The sequence below is a fragment of the Rhinatrema bivittatum genome, chromosome 3 (assembly GCF_901001135.1).
Source record: "Rhinatrema bivittatum chromosome 3, aRhiBiv1.1, whole genome shotgun sequence".
NCBI lineage: Eukaryota > Metazoa > Chordata > Amphibia > Gymnophiona > Rhinatrematidae > Rhinatrema > Rhinatrema bivittatum.
This window is the reverse complement of record NC_042617.1, coordinates 502641601-502667957: the sequence shown is the minus strand read 5'-3', so window position 1 is coordinate 502667957 and position 26357 is coordinate 502641601. Positions and strand designations below refer to the sequence as shown.

At 44.3% G+C, this 26357-nt stretch overlaps 1 protein-coding gene across 2 annotated transcripts in view; it reads right to left on the bottom strand.

Annotated features, from left to right (window-relative positions):
- The window catches only part of FAM167A (family with sequence similarity 167 member A), a 74228-nt gene that overhangs the window by 7752 nt on the left and 40119 nt on the right, over positions 1 to 26357 (bottom strand). For both annotated transcript variants that reach the window (XM_029596143.1, XM_029596144.1), the window contains one exon: positions 7397 to 7960. In XM_029596143.1, coding sequence (XP_029452003.1) covers positions 7397 to 7762 — 366 coding nt within the window. In that variant the 5' untranslated portion in view covers positions 7763 to 7960. The remainder of the gene's footprint in view (positions 1 to 7396; positions 7961 to 26357) is intronic.

Below are 26357 nucleotides of genomic sequence, written 5' to 3'. Positions count from 1 at the left end.
GCTGATAGGGGAGCCCGGGCTTTCTGTGCAGAAGTTGGCTGCTGAGTTGGCAGGGAGAATTAACTATTGTGTATTCCAAGTAACTCTACCACCAGAGAACCCAGTTCCTGTCCCCCCCCTCCCCCCACCCCATGGTGCTGTCAGCATACAAGACATTTCTTATTCATCAAAGGCAAAGAGACTGAATGTCAGGTCTTCAACAGGGATGGGCAGTGTCTGTGGCTCCTCTCCTCCATTGTACGGGTATAATCCTTTTGTCTGCAGCTTCAAAGCGTTTTGGGCTTTTTTTTTTTTTTTTCCTTTTAGCCAAGGTCAATCTTAGGATAAAAAAGAAGAATACAGAGAATAGGATGTTTGCTCCAAAGAAATATTTAAAATTCATTGTCTCTTTGTCCTGAAGGCTGCTTTCTTTTCCAGCACTCATGAATGTCAGAAGGTGAAATAAAGAAATATTGTAGGGCGATTAAGGCGCATTACACTAATTCTCAGCATTTTTATACTGTGATAGAAAGACCAAGAGTATAATTTTATATTGTTTTTTATTTAACTCTCCGGTTTTCAGTCTGAATTGGCACTAATTTAGTTTAGCTATCTCTCTATGATTTCTGTGTGTTGGGGCATTTGCATTCCCTTAACTGCTTTTTCCTTGTTTTAAAAACTGCACCCAAAGCCAAGGCTATTCCGTTTCTGCAGGTTGGCCACCAGCTCAGTGACAAGGCGTGGATATGCATTAAAATAAGTGTGACTTCTGAACTTTTTAGGGTCCTTTTCAAAGGGACTTCTGTAGGTAAAGCAGTGCTATACGTGCAACAATGCCCCTTTAGAAAATGTTGTGACCGATAGGCACGTAAGATTACGCACATGCCTACGTTACGTTTGTACTTTTCCACGCCTAGAGGAGAGGCTTTCCATGGGATGGAGTCTGGGAAGGGTTGAGACTTACATATGTATTTTTTGATTTAAAAAAAAAAAAAAAAAAAAGGGGGTAATTTTCAAATAGCCCACATAGGTCTAAAGTCTACGCATGCTTTCAAACATCAAAAGCACATCTGTGAATCCTTTCCCTACCCGGAACGCCCACTTGAAGTGCAAGTAAAAGTCTGCATGAAATTGGATTTCACGTGTACCTTTACCTGCAGGAAACAATCCCCCCCCCCCCCCTCTCCCGGGTTGATTTTCAAACTTTGAGTACACAAAAAAAAAGAGTTTTCTGCGCAGATAGGGCAAGATTTTCAAAGGGTTACGTGCGCGCTGAGCCTATTTTGCATAGGCCCGGTGACGCGGCACTCCGGGCAGGCGTAGTTTGCGCGTGCCGGCAGAGTGCCAGCGTGCGATCCCCCGGCCTAGAGGCCCTACAGAGGCCTCTGGACATGCCCCTGCCCTGCCCCGGACTGCCCACACCCCGCCCCTTTTTTCAAGCCCCAGGACATACGCGCTTCCCGGGGCTTGCACGCGTTGCCGAGCCTATGCAAAATAGGCTCAGCGCGCATAACCCCCCCTGTGCGCATAAATCCAGCTGGATTTACGCGTGTAGGGCTTTTAAAATCTGTCCCAAAAAGTCTCCTAGATTGCCTGAGGAGTAGACGAGTCTCTACATATCTCCTGTCCCGGTTCTGCTCCAAGACTGCTTCTTCACTGACTTGGTCTAGACAAGACCACTGCACTGCTCTGTTTGTAGTCCTCTGCAATGTTGTGTCCTTTTTATCATCTCCTTGTGAGCCTTCATTACTGCCCCCATGTAGATAATACTCTAGGGATGTGAATCGTTTTAGGACGATTAAAATTATCGTCCGATAATTTTAATATCGTCTTAAACCGTTATGGAACACAATACAATAGAGATTCTAACGATTTATCGTTATAAATCGTTAGAATCGTGAGCCGGCACACTAAAACCCCCTAAAACCCACCCCCGACCCTTTAAATTAAATCCCCCACCCTCCCGAACCCCCCCCAAATGAGTTAAATAACCTGCGGGTCCAGCGGCGGTCCGGAACGGCGCTGGACCCGTCGTTCAGCGAGGCGCTGGAACCCTCGCTGAACGACCTCCTGCAGTCGATCTCCTGCCGGCGCCATTTTCCGTACGAAAACGATTCGCGGCGGGAAATCGCTCCCTGACCCCCGCTGGACCTCCAGGAACTTTTGGCCAGCTTGTGGGGGGCCTCCTGACCCCCACGAGACTTGCCAAAAGTCCAGCGGGGGTCCGGAAGGACCTCCTGCCGTCCAATCGTGTTCGTCTATGGCCGCCGCCATTTTTCGGCGCCATTTTGGAAAATGGCGCCGGCTGAAGACAACAAGATTCAGGAGCAGGAGCCCGTTCCGGACCGCTGCCGTTCCGGACCGCTGCTGGACCCGCAGGTTATTTAACTCATTTGGGGGGGGTTCGGGAGGGTGGGGGATTTAATTTAAAGGGTCGGGAGTGGGTTTTAGGGGGTTTTAATGTGCCGGTTTTGCGATTTTTAGATTTTTAGATTTTTCACGATTTTTCACGATTTTTCACGATATTTTACCCCCCCAAACGGCAACAATACGATTCCCTCCCCCTCCCAGCCGAAATCGATCGTTAAGACGATCGAGGACACGATTCACATCCCTATAATACTCAACTATAAACCTCATTCAACTTCCAGTGACCCCTGACTTTCTGCTTTCTTCATATCAGCTCATGTTCTGCCCCAGGGCCTCCAACTCAAGGGTTAGATGAGCTTTGTTAACAATATTCCTTCTATCCCCCGCCTTAAAGCTGATGATACATTTTATTCTCTAAGGAGGTAGCAGATTTAATAAAAGTAAAGATTAGTCTTCAGAAATTACAAAAGCATAGAAGGACAGGCAAAGATATCATTTAAAAAAAAATCAGAGGGAGGCAAGGAACGCAAAAAGAAAATAAGAAAAAAGACTTAGTAACAGGAAGAGAAACAATTTTCTTCAGATACAATAAGAGAAAAATGAAAAAAACAAAGGGGAAATAGTAAAATCAAAAGGAGAAAGTTCAGTTAGAGAGAAGGGAGAGCAGCATAAGATGGAGATCTGGATCAGATTCATTTACTCAGTGTAAGAGAGGAAGGGCAGGGCGATGTGCCGAAAGCAGGACACAAGGGCATAAATGATTGGAAGCAGAAGAAATTTGCTGCTTTAAGTGAGTAAATTCAGCTTTAAAATTCAAACAAATCAGATTGAACTGGCTTTTAACCTAAATTTCTACTGATCTGAGAGTGTGAGTGGTCATTTAATTTGATGAGAGGATAAAATGAGATCTGTTTTTACGTTACTGACAGTACTCCCCCTCTCCCCTTTTCCCAGGATCATTCTGGGTGAACATTTTGCTGAGGCAAAAGAGTCAGATCTGTATTTTTGAGCTAGCAGACATCAAGGAGGTGAAGAATAGTGTGGTTCAATATCTGTGGAGCAGCTGCACTGCGAGAAGCTGTTTTAAAAGCCACGAATGTTGAGGAGCGCTAGGAGAGCGATCCCACTCCTGGGAGATGTGTGTGTCCTTGGGCCGCGGCTCGACCCCAGAGGAACTCCGAGGAGGCGCCGCGGGAGGCGTGGCACACCCGAGCATGGGCTGGACGGAAGCAAGACTGGAGTGATGACTGGAAGACAGGCCCTCCTCCGGACCTGCACGCTTCAGAAGACCCAACAACGCAATGTTGGCCTTGTGAACAGTCCTCCGACCATTCCCAGCCATTTCGGACCTGCCGCAGGTTACGGCACGAAGCGGCAGGCCGGATGGAGGCCAGGGCAGCAAAGACTGGAACATGGATGCAGATGGGACTCAAACGAGGTAGACTCAGGCAGAGACGTGGACTCAGGGACAAGGTATGATGCATACAGGAGACTCAAGGGCGAGGTACGAGACTGGCAATATGAAGCGCCCTACACAGCCCACCCGTGGGGCTGGTCACGGACCACGACAGGGATTGCCACAGGATACCAGGCTTTCAGAAGGTTCAGGAACAAGGTAAGGCTTTCTCGAGGACTCAGAAACGAGATGCATGGCTTGCATCACGAAGCGCCCTACTCAGCCCCGCCCGTGGGACTGGTCACGGACCACGACATGGCTTGCCGCGAGGCACCAGGACATTTTGAAGATACAGGAATGAAGTGCTAGCTTTCAGGAGATTCAGGAACAAGGTAAATACTTCTCAGAGACTCAGAAATGAGGTACATGGCTTGCATCACGAAGCGCCCCACTCAGCCCACCCACGGGGCCGGTCACGGACCACGACATGGCTTGCCGCGAGGTACCAGGACATTAACCAACACAGGAACAAGGTGCTAGTTTTCAGGAGGTTCAAGAACAAGGTACTTAGCTTTCAGGCGAATTCAGGAACAAGGTACAAGGCTTGCATCATCTGGGCTGGAACATGGATAGCGGATTGGAAGACAGACCTAGGCAGGAACATGAACAGGCAAACATCAGGGCTGGTATAGCAAGCAGACATCAGGACTGAACAGCGGGTAGACATCAGGACTGGACGAGGAGCTCCAACAAAGAACACAGGACCTTGCAGAAGTGCTGGAACATGGACGACTTACTGGAGCGAAGGATCTCTGGAGTGACCAACTCCTTGCGAAGGCAAAGACAGACTGAACGCTGAGCCCTTTAGTAGAGTTGAGGTAGACAACGCCCAGGGAGGGGTCAGCAGGGGGCCACACCTGGCTGGCCCTTGAAGAGGAGCAGAGAGGCGCGCGCCTGCGCCCTAGGGAGCTGGAGAGAAGAGCTGGAAGCTGGTGGCGTCCTCAGCCACGTGGAAGACCCAGGGAAGCAGTGGAGCAGCCCTGGACTGGAGCTGGGTGAAGGCAGGTCACTGGAGCAGCTCCCAGCTGCAAGGACTGAAGCAGGAAGCAGGAGAAGGGCTGACTGCAGGAACGGCTCATGCCGTGAAGACAGCCCCAGGGGGAGAGGTAAGACTGCAGGCAGAGTAGAGAGCTGTAGCAGGCTGCAGGCACTGGCAGGGACGGCTTCCCTGCCAGGCAAGGACCCGGGCTGAAGCAGGCACCGGCAGGGACGGCCGCCTTGCTGGCTGAAGGTCCCGGGATCGCAGCAGCACATCGGGGAAAGGCAGAAACAGCAGCAGAGGAGCTGGCCGCATGGCAACAGCTGCGGGGACGGCCCCAGCTGATTCAGGGAAAGAGAAGCAGCAGCGTCAGCAGCCCGACTGGCTGCGAGAAGGTAAGAGCCTGCCCGCGCTCCTCATGGGCAGGATTGCAACAACGAAGCTGTCCTGTCTGTGTAGATCTCTCAGAGATAAAGATCGAAGTTACCACTCAGGGCACAGCTAGTGTGGTCTCAAAGATCCTTCTTGCACACAGGGAGGGTCATTTAAAAAAACCCCCACTGTGGGCAAAACAGTGTTTTCCCCACAAGAATGGCTTTTTGCAAAATTGCCCACCTGATATGCAGGTAAACTTACCTGCATTATGTCATGTTTACCAGGCAGAGCTGAGGCATTCCTGGAGGTGGAGTTGTGCATACATGTGGGTAAAGTTTCAAGAAAAACTTTTTTGGACCTGTTATCAGGTGTAATTTGTTTGTGTGGTGGGATAATTTTCAAAATGAACTTGTATATTGAATATTGGTGTAACTTAAATGAGCACACTGACTGAGGTTACAAAGTTACCCCTTCAGTGTCCACTAAATTCAGTACCAATGCAAGAGGTGACACAGAAGGAGATGTGTCCATCTTTCTACAGGTTCGGGGAGCACTAGGACAGTGGAATATGGTGCAGTGGTACTTTTGAAGCGATCACTGAGAGCTTCCAGAGAAACACCTAAAGATGATAAGGTGGTCCTACGCAACAAAAGGCCATAAAGAGAGAGGAACCCTGAGATAAAACAAGCACAATCTGGTAGGATATTCCATAATCGGTACAGCTCTGAAGAATGATAAATCATGCAGAAAGAGAAGCTTGTGCCTTCTGGGTGTCATGACTTGCAGGAATGGTAAGAGAATCGAAAGAGTTGCCAGAGCAGTGGGAATGGGAGGTGATTTAGATATCGCTTTTCACCCAGTAACTTGGCTAATGGTGATTTGGAAAAGGGTTAAAATCAGTTCAGAAAACAGAAAAAGAATCTTGGACAGGAGGCTCAGTCTGTGAGCTCTTTAGAAGTACTGCTTATCAATTATCCTTATCAAGAACTTTGTTTCCTGGTTGAAAGATTGGAAAATTGATGCAGATAAGGAAGGTGTGGGGTTTATTGAGAACTAGAACCACATCTGAGAAGATTAGGGTCTATATGGAGGGGACAGCTTGCATCTTTCCAGGGAAAGTACAGCATTCATTAGTCAACATCACAAATGTTAGTACAGTCCTCCCTCACAAGCACATGAAGAAATCAAGGTGAACACTGATATGATGCAAGCCCAAAATCAATCACATAACAATGGCATCTCACAGACAACAAGTAGGAATAAAGGAAGGATAGTTAATGAAACAGAAAATGGTAGAAAAGAAAAATAAAAGGAAAATAGAAGAGAAGGGGGCAGAGCATCACCCTGGAGAGCCATGTGTCCAAACACCTGAAGTATTGTTAACAATACTTTGCCACCATGGTAAAGGCAAAATCAAGTGAGCTGCAATCACTAGGATCCATATTCAGCCACTCTATGGCTCTGCTAGTTAGCAGGATAAACTAGTACCTTATATTCGGTCGTGCCACTGGTTATACCCAGATGTCCTAAAGTTAGTCGGATATGTTTATCCAGCTAACTGTAGGTCAGGGGTATGGGCTGACCAGAGTTAGCTGGATAAGAGAATTAGCCAGATAACTTCTCTGGCTAACTCAACTCCTTCCCGATCCTGCTCTGAGATGGAGCTGTCAGAGCCTGCAATAGTGGATGCCTCTAGAGATAAATAAATTGGGCCTTTCCTCTGAACCTGTAATCCTTCCTGATAGTGATGATGATGATGATGCTGTCCAGCAGAGAGGGACATGTGGAAAAAAAAAGAAAGAAGAATTCCAAGGTTGGGGAAACCTAAAACAGTTTCCTCTGATTACTTGAAATTATTTTCAGCACTGATCTCATGACCATGCTATTATGGGATAGCTTTTGCACACATGGACCTGAAGTTCTGATTTCTCTACTGATTTCCTTAAAAAAAACAACCCAACCCCCCCCGGATCAGATCAGTCTGCCTTGAATAAATGGAGCCAATATGTTCTTATAATGATACCACATAAGATAAGAATACTTAGAAAAAAATCAGGGGTTTAAAATCTTGTTAAAGAACAACTTGTTCATTTTTTAACTTAAACGGTGACTGTTTTGATGTATCATGGTATTCTTGCCGCATGCTATAAATACTGAAAATTACTGGCACAGCATATTAGGCAGTTACTATTTTTTCAATCAGAATCACTTTACTATAAAAAAAAAAAGTCACTTACCAGTTCCTTTCTGAGCCAATTTAAAGCTTCATCAATGCTTTCAAAGCCATTTATTTTTCCTGAGGTAAGATTCTTCTCCCTGGGAGAACTTCCGTTGAGACAGATCATTTGTACTTTTCTTTTTGAACCTGCCTCATCTCCTGGTTTTCTTTTTTCCTTAACCCCTTGCTCCCCGGCAGGCTTTGGGCTCTTCCATGCCTTGTCCTCTAGCTTTGCCTTCCACTCCAGATAGGAAGGCCTTCTGGTCTCCAGTCTCATCTTCTCAGTGAGGGCTTTCAGGCTCCTTAGGTGGTCATCTGGTGGGACTCCAGAGCTAGTGCTCACACTGTCCGAAACGTCTTCAATTTGGATCTTTGGTAGAGACATGCTGTCGTCTTTTAAATGCCCAGGAATACCGAGTCGTTATGAAGTTTTTAAATTATTGTGCTGCTGACGCTCTATTTCAAGCACTTATTTATCCTTATCGCATAGATAGTGTTCCACTGCTGCAAACTGTAATCTTCCTGTTATTAATTCATGCAGAATGCTCAGGTGTTAAACATCTCTTTTGATTGCAGTTGTTATCTAAAATGAAATGAAAATAAAAATTTCTTAGAATGCAATATGAAAGGTTCAATTCACTCAAATTTGAAGCATAGAAAAAGTTTTATCAAAAAGTTATTTGTTGATATTGGTGAAGAAATAATTATATCTTTTTTTTTTTAATAAGTATCTCGATGCCTATGTATACCTCTGTGAAAACTGAATAAATCCCTATTACACATCTTTTTAGAGCAACCTCTAAAATATATAGGGGTAGATTTTAAGACCTGTGTGCGGGCGTACATGTGTGCGCGCTACCTGGCGCGTACTCATGTACGCCTGATTTTATAACATGTGCACGCTCAGGCGTGCACATGTTATAAAATCGGGAGTCAGCGCGCGCAAGGGGGTGCATAATTTTGCATCTTGTGCATGCCGAGCCCGTGCCAAGCCGCACTGCCTTCCCCGTTCCCTACCTCCACCCTACCTTCCCTTCCTCTACCTCCCCTGCCCTTTCCCCTACCTTTTTCTTGGGTTTTTTTTTGTTTTAAAACTTACTTCAGCCCTGGGGCTGAAGTAAGTTGCGTGCGCCGGCAGTTGGCCAGCGTGCGATCCCCAGCACAGCAGCAAATGGCCGCTGTGTTGGAGGCCTCTAAACCCGCCCCGCCCCCTGGACTGCCCCGCCCTGCCCCCTCCCTGCCCCTTTTTGCAAGCCCCAGGACTTACACGCATCACGGGGCTTTAGGCGTGTCGCCGGGCCTTTTGAAAATAGGCCCAGCGCGCGTAACCTTTTGAAAATCCAGCCCATATTATGCAACTGTATTATAATGCATGACCTTGATTATTCTGTTTCATGTATGTGGAGTCACTCTACTGATATCTATAACAGCTGGAATTGGGCAGAGGAACCATACTGTTGTTCCTAACGCCTTGAAGTCACCTCAAACAAAGGGTAAAAAGCCAAAATACACTTGACCACTCTGACTCATTTAAATATTCCCCAACAACTTATGCACCCCAATTCAACAGGAAGCAATATGGAAAATAGAAAATCACCATAAAAAATATAGAAAAACATAAGAAATGCCATACTGGATCAGACCAAGGTCCATCGAGTCAAGCATTCTGTATCTAACAATGACATTTCTGGGTCACAAGTACCCATCAGATCCTCAACAGTTGATCTATTTCTTGTATCACACTCCCAGGGATAAGTGCTGGCTTTCCTGAGTCTACCTGGCTAATAACTGTTTATGGACTTTTCCTTCAAGAACTTGTCCAATCCTCTTTTGTACCCCACTATGTTAGTCTATTTATTGATTTATTTTGACATTTTATATACCATCGTTCCAAAATCAGATCACAACAGTTTACAGTCTCAGCCTACGGTTGCTGGGTGAACATTCCCATGCTCATATTCAATGCTCATATTCTAGGCCGCTATACCAGCATATACATTTTCAGCAAATATATTTTCTAGGTCAATTTTATACATAATCTTTTTCATCTCAACAATAAATGCATATTCTGGGTATTGGGGTGCTTTGAAGTAGAATTATAACCTAAGATTTCCATTACGTTATCCTTCATGTTATATTCAGTATGCATCACTCAATACTTATTGCTCAATTTGTTAGCATAGTCTAATATTCCGACAGCTATGCTATTAGCATATTGGAGTTTTACTTTAGTTCGTATGCATTTTTAAAGAGCCATGTTTTTAGTTCTCGTTTAAAACTCTTTCTTTCTGTTATCTGACGTAGCGACTCTGGAAGAGAGTTCCTTAGTCTAGGGCCCGCTATGGAAAACATTCTGTCTCTTATTTGTGTTAGGTGTGTGTTCCGTATTAACCAAGTTCTCTGGCAAAGATTCCATAGCTTGATTGTGCACTAAGTGAAAATCTGGCAGTTGCTAGTTTCATGGAGTGTCCCCTAGTCATAGTTTTGTTTTTCAATCATGACATGCTGCATCTACAGCTGCAGGAGCAATTGCAAGAATGGCAGGAGGAAGAATAGAGCTCCCAGCAGCAGCAGTAACAGAAGTGACCCCAGATAAAGGATGAGTACAGCAACACCTAACCCTACTCACTATTTCATGAGGCGATGTAGAGAAGGAAAGTCCACATCAGAAGTGTTTTACCCAGTTCTGAATGCCATATCCAAAAATGATATAGATATTAAAAGCAGTCCAGTAATAGGCTAGCAACCAAAATGGTGCAGAATCTATACTAAAGCCCTATGTTATGAGTTATAACAATTTAAATATGTATATCCTACAAGAGAGAAGGGAGGGTGAGGTTATGTTAAAAACATTCAAATACTTCCAAGTTATTAATAATAAATAAGAAAGTACATTCATTTTTCAATTCAAAGGAAGTGCTAGAAGAAGAGTTCAAGTTTATTTATCATATCATATGTAGCTCAGAGAACAGTGTGCCTGAAGACCTAAATATTCATTATGACTTGGGTGAACAGTGGCTGCAGGGACTGGCAGTGCCTTGAGACCTTCTCTTCTGAAATGGAAATGGTACATCACTGCAAGAGCTTACGCAGAGGTAATTCTAAATTGCACAAACAAGTGATGAGTCTGCCTGAAGTAAATGGGTCTTCCATTTCCCCAACAGACACTCAAGGATATCCTACAGGGGTGACAGAAGCCCCATCTTATAATAAACTTGACAAGGCTCAACAGCAGATGGTGTAGTTCACTGATGATTTTTGCAAGTATATTCAAGGTAAATGAGGAAAGAAGACCTCAGTCTACCATCCAAAGACAGCAATACTCCTAACTGACTAAGAAGAAGGCCTAAGTAGCCAATATGCTGAGCCAAAAGCTGCTCACATGGCACTGAAGCAAGCCTTCCAACTGAAGGCCTCAAATGTGATAATCTACACAAACTCTTGGTCAGTATATAAAGGCCTCAAAGACTGGATAGCAAGCCACTATAGGGACAATCATTATGGGAAGACATCTGGGAAATGACAAGACTCATTCCCACCTCTGTGTATCATGTGGATGCCCACAGTTCCAGCAATACTGAGGAGGCCCAATACAATACCACTGCAGATGCAGTTACCCAGATTCTAGCAGTCACTATTCCTCTTGCTTCCTGGATCCAGCCTCAGGACATTTAGGAATAAATGGCTGTGTAGACTGGGCTAAACAAAGAGGTATTAGCATTACCAAAAATGATCTTAGCCAGCTGTGGTTTATCTTGTTGCCTGTCAACAAGTCAAACATCACGCTATTCCTAGTTACACTACATCAGGCACTGTTAAATTAGGTACCATTGAGGAGAAGGAGATAACTTTTACCTTGAATTGCTGCCTTTGTTCAGGGTAGGGCTACCTGCCCGACGAAACAACTGAGGACGTCCAGGTGTGACGGCTTCAGGGCGGAGCTGGCGGAAGGGCTATAAGATCTGACCCCCCTGCGGCTCGAACCCCGAGGAGAAGGAGATAACTTTTACCTTGAATTGCTGCCTTTGTTCGGGGTAGGGCTTCCTGCCCGACGAAACAACTGAGGACTTCCGGGTGTGACAGCTTCAGGGCAGAGCCGGTGAAAGGGCTATAAGATCTGACCCCCTGCGGCACGCAGCCGATGCCGGCGCGCTGCCTAAGCCGCCCGCGCCAAAGGGGCGCGCGGCTTTGCCTGAGGCCTGGGACCTTTGAAGTCTTCGAGTTTTATTTCACATAGTAAGTGTAGATTCTTATTGATTATCTTGACTCTCCGAATCCTCCACTAGAGGGAATCAATTTCAGAATATCTGGATAGAGTTGAATACTTTATTTCTTTGTGACTTTTTGCTGGCACAGGGAGATGCCACATACAAAAAGGAAGGGGAAACTGAGGGAGATGACAATTACTTCCTCCCCAGTAACCCCTTCTCAAATTCAGCCTAAAATTGAAAAGTTTTTCAACCCAGCCCCAGAAATGACTCCCAATGTAGGAGGCGCTGTGATGCCCATTATTGAGCACAAAGAGGCATCACCTGCCTCACTTCTATCTCTAAGTCCGGGAGCACCGAATACACCTTCACCTCCCCTTGTTGGTTCATTACTATCAGGACTTTATGAATTAAAGTCTCCCAATATAGGTGAAAAAGCAATACAAGAAAGAGGAAGTGTGGGGTCTTGTATTCTAGATGAAGGTAATAGCTCCGACACACACAATAGTGTGGTTAGTCTAGGAGCATTGGAATCAGAATCCAGTAACCCCCAGGGAATTAAAAAACCTCTTAAAATAACATTGGAAAATGTCTGGACTGCAATAATGACATTAGAAAAATCTATTACTGTTCTTACCAACGTAGTCACAGATGTGAACAATCGGATGTTAAATATGGAACAACAAAATGAGATGCAGAAGACACGAATGCAGGATATTGATCAGAAGATTCAAAAAACAGAAAAAGTTCAAACAGGTTTAATTCAAGGGGAAGGTCAACAGCAGAAAAAAATGGAGAAAATTGAGAATGAACTGAGATATTTAAATCTGAGAGTGATCAATTTTCCACAGGTTGTGGGAATCTCAGTTCAGGAGCAATTTAAACAGTATCTGGGAACAGTTTTGAAAATTCCGAAAGAATCTCTACCGCCACTAGCAAAACTTTATTACCTACCTGAAAGGAGAGGGAAAGAACAAGAGGACCAACAAGATCAACAAGTTCAACAACAAGGACTATTGAATGTCACTGAACTGTTAGAGACATCTAGGGGTAGATTTTCAAAGGGGTACGCACGTAGGATACGCGCATACCCCCCGAAAACCTACCCCAAACCCCCCCTGCACGCGCCGACCTATTTTGCATAGGCTCGGTGGTGCGCGCAAGCCCCGGGACGCGCGTAAGTCCCGGGGCTTGCATGGAGAGGCGTGACGGGGGGCGTGGCGGTCGTGACACGGCATTTCGGGGGCGTGGCGCGGGTGATGCGACGTTTCGGGGGCGGCGCCGTGGGCGTGGTTTCGGCCCTGGGGCATTCCGGGGGCATGGCCACGCCCTCCGGAACAGCCCCGGGTCGGGTGATGGTGCACCAGCAGCCCACTGGCGCGCACAGATTTACGTCTGCCTCTGGCAGGCGTAAATCCGGCGATAAGGTAGGGGGGGGTTAGATAGGGCCGGGGGGGGGGGGTGGGGTTAGGTAGGGAAAGGGAGGGGAAGGTGAGGGGAGGGCGAAAGAAAGTTCCCTCCGAGGCCGCTCCGATTTCGGAACGGCCTCGGAGGGAACGGAGGCAGGCTGCGCGGCTCGGCATGTGCAGGCTGCCCAAAATTGGCAGCCTTGCGCGCGCCGATCCCGGATTTTAATGGATATGCGCGGCTACGCGCGTATCTATTGAAATCCTGCGTACTCTTGTTCGCGCCTGGTGCGCGAACAAAAGTACGCATTCGCGCTAAATTATAAAATCTACCCCCTAGTGAGGAAATAGTTCAAAAGAGGGGCATTGTCCTTGTTAAGTTAATCTTCCCTTCAGATAGGGATTTGGTGCTTAAATTATTCCTAAGAAATAGATCTGTTAAATATTACAACCAACAAATCTGGATTTTTCCAGATGTCACTAGAACTACCCAGAGTAGGAGAAGGGAATTTTTAGCTTTAAAACAACTAGCAGAGAAAGTAGGAGCCCAGATGTTGATTCGTTACCCCTGTAAATGTATGGTAAAATTAAACAATGTAAACTATATCTATTATGAACCTTTGGAATTAAAAAGATTTTTGGAGGCTAAGAATTTGATGGAGGAGTTGGCTTCTGAATAAAAGTATTCGCATAATGTTGAATAATGGGGTATAAAAATTTCCAGTCTACGTAAGTAATAATTACTTCTTGGATATATGCTCAAATAAAAAATTTTGATTCCCTCTACTTCATAGTATTTAGAATGCCTAAATGGATATATAAATGTTCTGGTATTTCCTTTTTGAATCTGGTTGTATAAACTAGTATTACTATTTAGTCATTTGTATGTTAAATGATATGTATATGTCATGAATTATAAAATTTAATAAAGATTAAATATAAAAAAAAAAAAATTAGGTACCATTCCATGGTAAATTATTCAAATGGATTATATTGGTCCTTTACCTCAGGGCCCATGTTTTAGTAATTGTTGACACTTCCACGGGACAAATACATTGCTTTCCTACTAAAAGTGCCAATCAGGATAGTACCCTGAAAGGATTAGATCAGATTATTCCCTTTCATGGTGTAGAAATTAAAACCAATAATGATACATACTATAAAGGTAATAAAATTAAATTATGGGCCTGGAGAAAAGGCATTCATTGGATATACTATATTTCTTATTACCCCTATGTGGCAGGATTGTTGGAACGCACTAATGGTTTGATTAAGGAAAAATTAAAATTGAATTCCACCACCAAATCATTAGGAAACTGGTGGAAACATTTAATGTTGGTAGAACAAGAACTTAATGATAGACCAGGAATGCAGTTAACTTTAAGTCACATCCTTGATATTATCTTCCATCCCATGCTAAAGTATGACTATGCTCCCTCCTTCCTCTCTGGCAATAAGGAGGAGGAAGAAGACACAAACTTTCATGCAGCAGAACGTACTCCAATATATGATAATGATTATGCCAATTCTGATTCTGATAATGATGGTATTTTATATAAGGTAATTGATAATTTTTCTTCTACCTTCCCTGGTTTAAAGGTGTGTGTTGTGTATCCAATACAAATATCAACTTTGCTTGCTGCTGAAGTCATTTCTTTGGGACAAGGACATGTTCATCCTGGCGATTCCAGATTTGACTGTTATCTGCTACGTACCAGTAAAGAGATGTGTACACCGTGAGTGACTCAAGATTCTAGAAAATCTAACTTATAATATATTAATGCCTGGCATTCTTTGGACTTGTTTTGTTTTAATATGTTTCCTTATAATATTCTTTATTTTTTATTGTAATCCTTTCAATGATGATAACAGTACGTCATCCTTGTCCCTTCCCTTAAACATAGTCTAGAAATTTCTTGGTGTGACAACTCATGCCTAAACCTTTCCATGACATTGACATATCATTATTGGTTTAAGTTGTTTTCCTTGTTTGTTTATGTTTTGCAATTATGAAAATGTTCTTCCAATGCCTTATTGTTCTTCGTCCAATCATGGTTCAATTCTCTCCCATGGGGGAGAATGGCATGTTTGAGACAGGGATTGAAAATGTGAAGACCTTCAGTGTATGGCCAGGGCTAGTTAGGCCCCCAAAGAACTAACCCACTGACTGAGATGAATAAATGGTGAATATACATTTTTAGGATTTGTTAAGCTTTTTGGCTTCTCTTTTCTGTTAAGTTAAGTAAAGACATGGCTGTTTAAACAGGCCTACCCCAACTCCTCTCAACCCTAGGCCTTTCGCGCATTTCGGAACCTGCATTTTCCATTCAGCCCTTTCCCACCTTTTCACCCTGGTAATCTCTTCCAGCTCACCCCATGCTCCCCCCACACACCCCCCGCCACTCCCCCCCCCCCCCCACTCCCCCCCTCTCCCCTCCTTAGCCTCTATAGCCTCCCCCTCCCCGCCTTCTTACCTTATCAAGCCCTCTCCTAACATTACCTCCTCTTTCGCATCTATGTTCCCCCCCCCCGCTCCCTCCCTCCCCCTTCCCCTCTCCCCTCCCCCCTATCCCCTCTAACATATACTTGAATATAAGGCACCTGCCCCCTCAACTTGTAAATAAGTTTACACATGTAATTTTAAATATGTGCAACATATCTAATCCATATCGTTCCAATTAAGTTACTCATGCTTGCTTACTCTTTCTCTTGTACTTCCCTATTTACCTTTGTTCTTTACTATCCAATTATTATCCAAGTTCTCCCAGTTAAACACCCTTGTTCAATGTAATTTCCTTTCTCAGTTAATTGTGAACCGACATGATGTGTCCTACGAATGCCGGTATATAAAAATGTTAAATAAATAAATAAATAAATACATAAATAAATAAGTTCTCTGTCTTTTCTGGAAAACTAAACCACTGAATTTTGTGTGCTAGTGGTGAGTCTATGAGGCCATCATGAAATCTGCATTATTGAGTTACCTATAGGTCACATCCCACTGACCTCTTTGAGCCAATATTTGGCAGAGCCCCTCCCCTTAGGGCTGGAATGCATGAGAAAAAAAAAGTGCATAGCATGATTGATGGCTGAGTATTGGCAGAAAAGTCAGACAAAGAGTGAGAAACCACCTCATAAGAAAAATACTCAGTACTGGCAGTAATGCAAGATGTTCAGACATGTCATGCTCCAGTGCTGTGTTCCTAGAGTGACAGAGCGCTTCAAGGCTGAGATTTATGGAGGAGGAGCTTTGTCAGCTGGTCCTCCGGCTCCAGTAGCAATCCAGGCAGTGGAGAGGCATGGGGAGGAGGGCCAAGGTGGGAAGAGGCCCAGACTCACCCCTGCCACTGGAGAAGATCCCCATGCAGTCCCTGCTGGCCTCCCCTTAAAGTGCTAAGTGGTGCTGGCTGATGAGATAGGCAGGTGGGGGAGGAGTCCTCAGTCTTCCATGGTAACCTAGGTATGCGTGAAGAGGGCCCAAGGTGGGAGAATGCCCGCCTCACCCTTCTTGCTAGAGAAGAAAAGAAATAAGAATCTAAACAGCAAGCAATATGCTGACTTCAGCAGAAGAAAATATAGACAGCTGACTATAGCAAAAATGCTACAGATGGGCATCTGTTGCCCAGTACTGCAAAACAGCCATGACTGTATATGACCATATATGGTCAGCATTATATAGCCTTGCTAATCATATGAGTTGTTGCATATGAAGTCCTTTTATGATAAATAATTTGAACATTCATCCAGTCAAACAGAGACAAGTGCTCTCAACTGCATTCTCAAAGCATCTAAAGGTATAAAAAAAAACCCCACTATTGAACTTGTATCATTGGAGACAAAGAGAAGATCAAAGGAAGAAGACATCTTTGTATATTCAATCTATCTCCTCAATTACATTCCTGAAGTTCTTGATTTGGTCCATCAGAATGATTCAGAGTAAGTGTCAGTGCAGAAGTGAAAGGCAGGAATTTAGAATTATTTCAGGGGGAACGAGGGAAGGTGTGGAGAGGGCTGCTCGTTTAGCCCCAAGCCTACCCAGCTGCGGCAACCTGTTTTTTTTTCTCCATTGTTGCAGGTGAGATCGGCGCCGGCTGATGATGCTCAAGGGGTGGGGTTTCACCCCTTAACTTCGGCGGGGCAGCGGCGCTAGCTTGGGGAACGAGGGAAGGTGTGGAGAGGGCTGCTCGTTTAGCCCCAAGCCTACCCAGCTGCGGCAACCTGTTTTTCTTTCTCCATCGTTGCAGGTGAGATCGGCGCCGGCTGATGACGCTCAAGGGGCGGGGTTTCACCCCTTAAATTCGGCGGGGCAGCGGCGCACTGCAGCCGCCGGCGCATCGCCTAAGCCGCACGCGCCCCTTCGGCGCGCGCGGCTTGGTCCGGCTTAGTCCGGTTGGTCTGGTGTCTGGACGAAACGCTGTTTTTCCCTTTCAATACTGATGGGGAGAAAAAGAAAGGCGAAAATCTTTACCTCTTCACCGGCTTTACAACAACTAAGAACAGGCCCGATGGACCATCATGTCATTCGACAGATGGAAGTGCCAACAATGGACAGTTTGGGAGGAATTTCTCAAGCCTCCTTAAGTCCAGACGCAGGACCGACGTCTCCACCTCAGCCAGCCAGTTCCCCATCAACTGAGAAGGCTAAAGAAATGGTAGGACCAATTCAATGGGACTCTGGCCCAAATTTACAGGCGGAAGTCCCTAGATTGGTAAATGTTTTGTCTTTGGGGAAAAAAGATACTGGTTTAACTCATAATCCCTTAGAAAGCAATATTGAGTCTGGATTAGTTCCAGATAATATTACTTTATCAGATGTATGGCAAATGATTTCAAAATTGGATAAAAATATAACTTTGATGAATAATACCCTGTCCTCTGTTATAAATGACAATAGAATTGCTCTGGTAGACCAGAAAAAAAAGATTGAAAATTGTGAAAAAGAAATTTTGGGTTTAAATACGAAAGTACAACTAATTTCTCATTCTGAAAATGTATTTATGAAAGACAGTTTAACCATGCATAGGGAAATAGAACTTATTGAAAATCTAATGAGAGTAAAAAATTTGAGATTACTAAATTTCCCTTTAACAAGGTTACTGTCTCCTATGGAGATGTTTAAAAATTGTTTTAGCTGGATAGGATATCCATCTAGTCAGATAAGTGCCCAAATATTTATTTAGCTGGATAACTGAGTTGTCTGATTAAATGCCTCTGAATATGATCCTCGGAAAAGCTATTGCTATTACCTGGGAGTAAGGAACAGGAAATAGGTCTACGTTGTGATGTGGACTAGCCACTGTCAGAGAGAGGATGCTGGGCTAGATGTACCTTAGTCTGACACAGCATGGCACTTCTTATATTCTTAAGTTCATATTTTGCCAGTTCATAAATAAATTAGCCTCTAGCTGTCTTAGGGTTTTAATAACAAATTATACCGCTACATTGTACTTCTCATGTGGAGAAAACCAAGAGTTCCCAGATGTCATCTACAAAGCTGTCTTCAGCCTTTCCAAATATATTAGCCTTTTTGTTTTTGCTCCTCATTCTCACGTTTTGAGAAGTCCAATTTTGTAGTGCATTACCTTATTTATAAACTTTTTAAAGTACAGTATGCAGCTGTTGTTAGCATCCATGGTGATTCACACTACCATTTGTTAAGAAGCAACATTTACAGATGGTACAATGTATAAGAAAACGTGTTTTGCCAATGTCTGGCAAGGTTGCTTTTTTACATCATCCAGTTTTACTAGTCCAGGCAGTATCCTTCTTTTGCATATCTTCTTACTTCTGTGTTACCATTAGGGATGCGCACATAAACATTTTTGGGTCAGTTCAGTCATTCAGTTGGTCTTTTTTTTTTCTTTGTTTGAGTATTTTTTCAATTAATTTAATTTGTTTTCAGAGTTAATGTGTGTAAATGCCATTTTATGTGCATAAATTGTACGTCTGTGCACAAAATCTCATTTTCTGTGTTTACATTTGCATGCATAAACTCCAAAGAGGAAGGCAAAGGAATGATCATCGCTATCAGCAAATTGCAATAGCTAGCTACATAATATGTGATCAGGAAATGGGCACATTGGCAAAGGAAATCATCACCTCTACTTCACTTGTTCAAAAGGATGTGTCTGAGGGGCGACAGGATCAGTGAAAAGGCAGGCTCTGTCTGCTTTAGTGGCCCAGGAGAGAGATAGATGCTTTGTGATTAGGCAGTATACCTTGGCTTTTGCAACTTTTTCTATGATTTTTTAAACTCCTTACTAAACATGTTTTAAGGAAATGATTGATTTTATTTGGAACCCCTGCCCCAACTTCTTCAGATCCACAGGAGCTCAAGTGGAGGTCATGGGCCATTGCAGCTTCCACACTCTCAGGTTTTCCTGCAAAGTCTTTCAAGGTCCTTAAGAGTTTTTTTGTTTGTTTGTTTTTTTGCTTCCTGGAGCTCCTCTGCAAACAATCCAGTAAAAAAAAAAAATAAAAAATAAATCATGCACCATCCCTGTAAGCTGTTCCAAAATAAAACCCTTTACTGTCAACTTGATTGCAGGAAACAAAACCAGAGTGGGTACACTATGGCTTAATGCACAGTCAGTACAGGAAACAAAAAGTCCATTAGAAAACCCAGGCTTAGTCAATAGCACTTCTGCACATCTCTGGCAGTAGGTATTCTGGCATGGGAACCGCTCCCTGGGCATTTCCCCTGGTACCTGCAGTTCTGAATGCAGCTCTCCTGAACAGTGCTGTGCCATGGGTCTCAGCATCTGGGGACCAATACTTCCATGTGTGTCTGCCCCCTTGCCCCTCCCCCATAGCAATACTTAAAAGTCACAGAAAATCACCTTAATACAAACAAAAAAGAGAACTTTAGGAATATTCCACTTCTCGCCTTTGGGGGAATCAAAACCAGAAGAAAAACATTTTTATCTGGATTTTTCCATTTTTTTTTTCATAGGCCTTCATTTGTTGCTGTGGTTTCATGAGATCTCAGTGTCCACCCCTTGTGCAATAGGAATGCATTGATGTATGGGAGTCACGCAGTTACACAGCATGACTATGGGGCGGCAACAGCAAATGCCACATTGACAGTGGAAGCAATTCAGGGGAATGGGGTCCTGTTTTTGGCCAGCTCCTAGAGGGGAAAAAGAGAAACATAACCGAACGTTGCAGGTGGTGAGCTGCAATGTGAAAGGGACTCACGAAAGGTAGATGTGGTAGAGGGGGGTGACACGATGGCAGGGAAGGGCTCAGCAGAGAAGCATCAGATCACACAGGCTGCAATAGGGAGGGGGAGCAGAATCATTTAGGCACCCACAGATCCACAGCTTTTCTCTCTTGCTCTCTCACACGCAGCTGCACAAGCAGATTACCTCTCTCTCTCTCTTCTATCTTCCCCACTCTGTGGATGACACACACATTCTCTCTCTCTCTCTCTCTATCTTCCCTACTGTATGGATGACCCTCCTCTCCCCAAGCCTGAGGCCATCATGCTCCCCGTTCCCTGATTCCGGCTCTCTCCCCCTGGATAGGCATGGGCACACAATGTTAGTGCAAGAATGTCACTTTATCTCAACAAAGAACGGCCTTCTGCTTTCTTCTCTAACCCGTCCCCTTCCAGGTGGCATGCAGGGAACAGGAAAGGAGGTGGTGGGGCTGAGGCTGGAACACTGAATAGACAAGGGAAGAACTCTGTTGCTGATTCGCTGCAGGGGGGAAGGGAGGTGAATGGCATAAACAGGACAAAGCATTGAAAGGAAAAACTATTCTGCTCCTTATCCCAGCCACTCCCCTCTTCTTGCTTCTCCCTTTCCCAGGCCAAGGAACAGGAGGGAAGGAGTCAGATTTTCCAAGGATGGATATGTGCAAACACCCCGAGAAGCAGGAGCACTGATTATTGATGATGACACCTAAGTTGATTAGTATCTTTCCACAGCCTGACACCTGGAGAGGGGCCGCATGGCCCTCCCCCTTGATACACCTTTGCTTCTGAAATTCAATAGATTAAAACTGAACGCACCTCTTTAGGCAAAGACACATGAGCCTCTGGCTGATTCTTTTACTCAGACAGTAACCTGTGGGACCTAGCCTCCTGTTAGGCAATCTTCCTTCTGATGCCCACAAAGAATAATCTTTTTTCTCCAACCTCTGAAGAAATCCATCTCAGACAGAATAAGGAGTATTGAGCTTAACTCACCTGTTCTTAGAGATCTCTTTCTTTAATCTTCAGACTATCTCAGGAATCTACTCTTGGACTCCAAGACAAGGCCTCCCTATTCCTGGAGGCCTGGCCACCTCAACCTTAGGCCCCATCCACCTTCCAAGGACAGGAGGCAAAACTGGCAGCCCTCTCCCCCTTGGAGATACCACTCCACCCTATCTCTCTATTGAGAGAAATACTCCTTTCTTGAAGGGAAAGATCTGAAGAACCCTGAATCCATAAGGGCACAGGAGTTTTGTAAAGCTCATGACACATCACACTGGGAAGTGTAGCACTCCTGCTCTAATCTGACATCACTCTCCTATCATACAGTGACAGTGGGGACACCGTTCCCACTAGAAATGGATGGATTAGGGACCTCCTTTACATATGCATTTATTTTCAAGAGATAAGTATAAATCCTATACCACTGAACACAAACTTGAGATACAGAGCTCCATATTATGGACTACTTTCTATTAATCACAAATAATCTGATTCCAATACATTAATTGTAGCACACCATCTGGGAAGACTGAAATGTTTACGACGTCACTCCCCAAATAAACCTGTTACTAATTTCGTATAGTGACAGACTGCTGCTATTATTCAGCTTTCAAACCAAAGTCTGTAATTTCAGTATTTCCATAATTTCATTTTTCTACTGTTTACACCCACAGGATTTCTGAATGCTGACAGCTAGAAAATTGACACTTGTCTATAATGAGTACTGGTGTCCAAATACTTTGAGAGGGGGTATTTGTGAAAAAAAAAAAAGTCATAACAAAGCTTTTATGCAATTGAATAATGGTAGTGAAAAACTGAATGAGAAGTTGATGAAATCTGTCTCCACTTTTAGATGATGAATAATTTGGATTAGAATAACATTTCAGAAGAGTAAAATGTGTATCTTTAACCCTAAAATCTGAAATTGATTTCCATAAGGTTGGTATTCTGAGGCATTTATCCAGATTACTTTTAAATTATCCAGATAAATGCCAAGCTTTGAATATCATCGGCACTTATCCAGATAAATATTATTCAGATACAATTAATCTGGATGATTGCAGAGGGGTTTTGAGGGCATTCCAGGGCAGAATTGAGTTAACCGAATAAGTTATTTGGCTAACTCAAGACAAGGGTAACCTCCATGGTATTGTCACACAGAAGGAATACAGTTTCCTAATACCTATTGTATCTTTGAACATAAAGGAAACTATTTTATATTATTTCAATCTTTTATTTATACTCATTATACAAATATTTTTTTCTTTTGTTACATAATACACCTCCAAATTATTAAAAACTCCCAATTCCCCCACATTCACACTCACCATTCATACCACATTAAAATACACACCCAACAAGATGTGAAGACAAGAACATTGAATACAATCTGGGAAGATCACATGATCAAGCATTTGGCAACAATAGTGAAGGTTCAATATAAGAAGTATTTGAGTGATATGGATAAAGTTGTGAAAAATAGAATATAACATTCTAGTATTGTTAAAATCAATAAGGTGATGCTGAAATTGTAATTATTGTATTGGAAGATTTGTATTAACCCCTGAGGAAGCTCAGAGAGAGCGAAACGATTAGGATCCTATATTGTTGGGTGTGTATTTTAATGTGGTATGAATGGTGAGTGTGAATGTGGGGGAATTGGGAGTTTTTAATAATTTGGAGGTGTATTATGTAACAAAAGAAACATTTTTTTTTGTATAATGAGTATAAATAAAAGATTGAAATAATATAAAATAGTTCCCTTTATGTTCAAAGATAACTCAATTCAAGGCCAAGAGCAGGATTAAAGTTATCCTGAAACGTTAACTGTCTATATTTGAAGTGCTGAGCAGGAAAAACAATTACAACCAAGCATGCCTGGCAGCCAATCCCTCATTCTCCACTTAAGTGAGTAAAATATTGGGCCCCCTTCCCCTCCATAGCCCACCAAATATTTAGAAATGATACATAAAGAATGCAGCAGATTGCTGCCCTCCCCCCCCCCCCCCCCCCCCCCCCCAGTTTAGCAAAACCCTCACCTCTGACCCATTCTTCTTACCCACACTCCAACCCCAACTCTCCCAACTCATCCAGCACCCTACAAAACCCTCTGTGGTGATGAGATCATGGTACACTCCATTCTCAATTTTGGCACCTTCTAGCATTGCTTTGACAGCAATGGTAAATCATAAGCTACCAGTGTTCCAGTCAGAGTTACTCCGACAGCAACATTGAAGCCACTAGGACCATGGAATGAGTGTACCACAATCCCAGCATTGGAGAGGGATTCCTGGTAGCAAGAGCACCCCCTGGAAGCTGCGGAGGGAACAAGTTGGCCAAGCTACCATTGCCTGAAGTAGATGACCTAGGTGGCTCCTTGTTGAGCAATTAAGGCTTGGGGACTAGCTAGTCCTTGACAGGCCAGGTGACAATAGTGCATTCATTGGACTGGCTTGGGTACTACTCGGGCATGGTTATGTTGTAACTTAATAAAACTGTGGCCCTATATTTCCACTTAAAATGGTGTGAGCTGACTGTTTGTATTTATTTATTTATTTATTTTTAATTTTTATATACCGGAATTCCTGTATGCAATACAAATCAATCCGGTTTACAAGTAACAAAAAGGTTGCCCTGGTCTGGGAGGTTAGACTGGGGTTTTTTTACATAGAACATTGAACAATAACAATCAACCATTGAACATAATTACTAGGGATGTGAATCGTTTTAGGACGATTAAAATTATCGTCCGATAATTTTAATATCGTCTTAAACCGTTATGGAACACAATACAATACAGATTCTAACGATTTATCGTTATAAATCGTTAGAATCGTGAGCCGGCACACTAAAACCCCCTAAAACCCACCCCGACCCTTTAAATTAAATCCCCCACCCTCCCGAACCCCCCCCCAAATAACTTAAATAAACTGCGGGGCCAGCGGCGGTCCGGAACGGCAGCGGTCCGGAACGGGCTCCTGCTCTGAATCTTGTCGTCTGCAGCCGGCGCCATTTTCCAAAATGGCGCCGAAAAATGGCGGCGGCCATAGACGAAAAAGATTGGACGGCAGGAGGTCCTTCCGGACCCCCGCTGGACTTTTGGCAAGTCTCGTGGGGGTCAGGAGGCCCCCCACAAGCTGGCCAAAAGTTCCTGGAGGTCCAGCGGGGGCCAGGGAGTGATTTCCCGCCGCGAATCGTTTTCGTACGGCAAATGGCGCCGGCAGGAGATCGACTGCAGGAGGTCGTTCAGCGAGGGGTCGTTCAGCGAGGGTTCCGGCGCCTCGCTGAACGACCTCCTGCAGTCGATCTCCTGCCGGCGCCATTTTCCATACAGAAAATGGCGCCGGCCATACGCGTTTGGCCGGCGCCATTTTCCGTACGAAAACGATTCGCGGCGGGAAATCGCTCCCTGACCCCCGCTGGACCTCCAGGAACTTTTGGCCAGCTTGTGGGGGGCCTCCTGACCCCCACGAGACTTGCCAAAAGTCCAGCGGGGGTCCGGAAGGACCTCCTGCCGTCCAATCTTTTTCGTCTATGGCCGCCGCCATTTTTCGGCGCCATTTTGGAAAATGGCGCCGGCTGAAGACGACAAGATTCAGAGCAGGAGCCCGTTCCGGACCGCCGCTGGACCCGCAGGTTATTTAAGTTATTTGGGGGGGGTTCGGGAGGGTGGGGGATTTAATTTAATGGGTCGGGGGTGGGTTTTAGGGGGTTTTAATGTGCCGGTTTTTCGATTTTTCGATTTTTCACGATTTTTAACGATTTTTCACGATATTTTACCCCCCCAAACGGCAACAATACGATTCCCTCCCCCTCCCAGCCGAAATCGATCGTTAAGACGATCGAGGACACGATTCACATCCCTAATAATTACAAGGAACAGTGAAAGTAACAATAGTATTTAACAAATAAATAATATTATTATAAAATTAACATTAACATTGTATTGTGTTTGGGGTTGGATGGGAAAGGCAGGGGACAGCAGTGTCCTAAATGCCTCTACTAATAAAGTTCATGGGTCAAAGTGCCCACTCAGGATGTTATAACAGGGTGGACAGCGGTTACTCTTACCTCTGCAATCCTTCCCTTCCAACACAGAGGTTCTGAAAAGGAAGGAGGAGCGGGGGGTAGATGCATTCACCCTCGGGATGAGCACTGTCCTTCTACAACATAACAATAAAAGTGCCCTTGTAACATGCTCCTACTTTTCAAAGAAGTTCTCCCCAGCAGAAAGGAACTACACCATAGGAGCCAGCTAGTTGCTAGCAGTCAAGTTGGCCTTGGAAGAATGGTGACATCTACCGGAAGGAGCCAAGCACCCAGTAAACAGCTATACGGATCATAAAAACCTTGAATATTTGACGGTCAACAGGAAACGGTCACATGAATCATGGGGCAAACTTCATGGAAGGTGAAATCTAAGATAATCCTGAATTTTCTGCACAGGCTTTTCCAATATCGAGTTGTAAACTGAACCCCTCAGACTCAGAGGATATGGAGTGGCAGCATCATGTAGACTGAAGATATGATGCACAAAGAGTTTAGCAAATTCAGGTGTGCATGGGAAGTCCAGAAGGGGTGTGACATGCCCCATCTTCGGAAATCTATCCACCACCACCCATATGGTGGTGTTGCCACCAGAGAGGGGAAGGTCAGTGATGATGAAGTCAGTGGTCAAATGGGTCCAGGTTTCCTTGAGGGGATGGTAGCGGCTTTAACAACTCCAAATATTTTGCTCTCACACTTTTATGCATAGCACATGTAGGGCAAGACTCTACGTAATGCTTAACATCAATCTTTATCTAAGGCCACCAATAGTGTTGCATGATTAATGACAATGTCCGAGTGTTGCCAGGATGACCAGACAGGCGTGAGTCATGAGTCTATTGAAGAACTTCATTTTTGGCCCGCCGCAGGAAATTTCGTATTTCCCGCGGTTCGGGCCTTTGAAATTCGGGGGACCCGAATTTCAGGTTAGTGCACACTAATATTTTAATGTTAGCGTGCATTAACTCCCATTAGTGCGCACTAACCCAAAAACCTGGATCCTGTAGCATATAAACTCAGATTGCCACCACCTTTGAAAGTTCATGACGTATTCCATGTCTCATTACTAAAATCAGCAATTCTGTCCTGGCCAGGCAGACTGCCCTTCCAAACCACTGA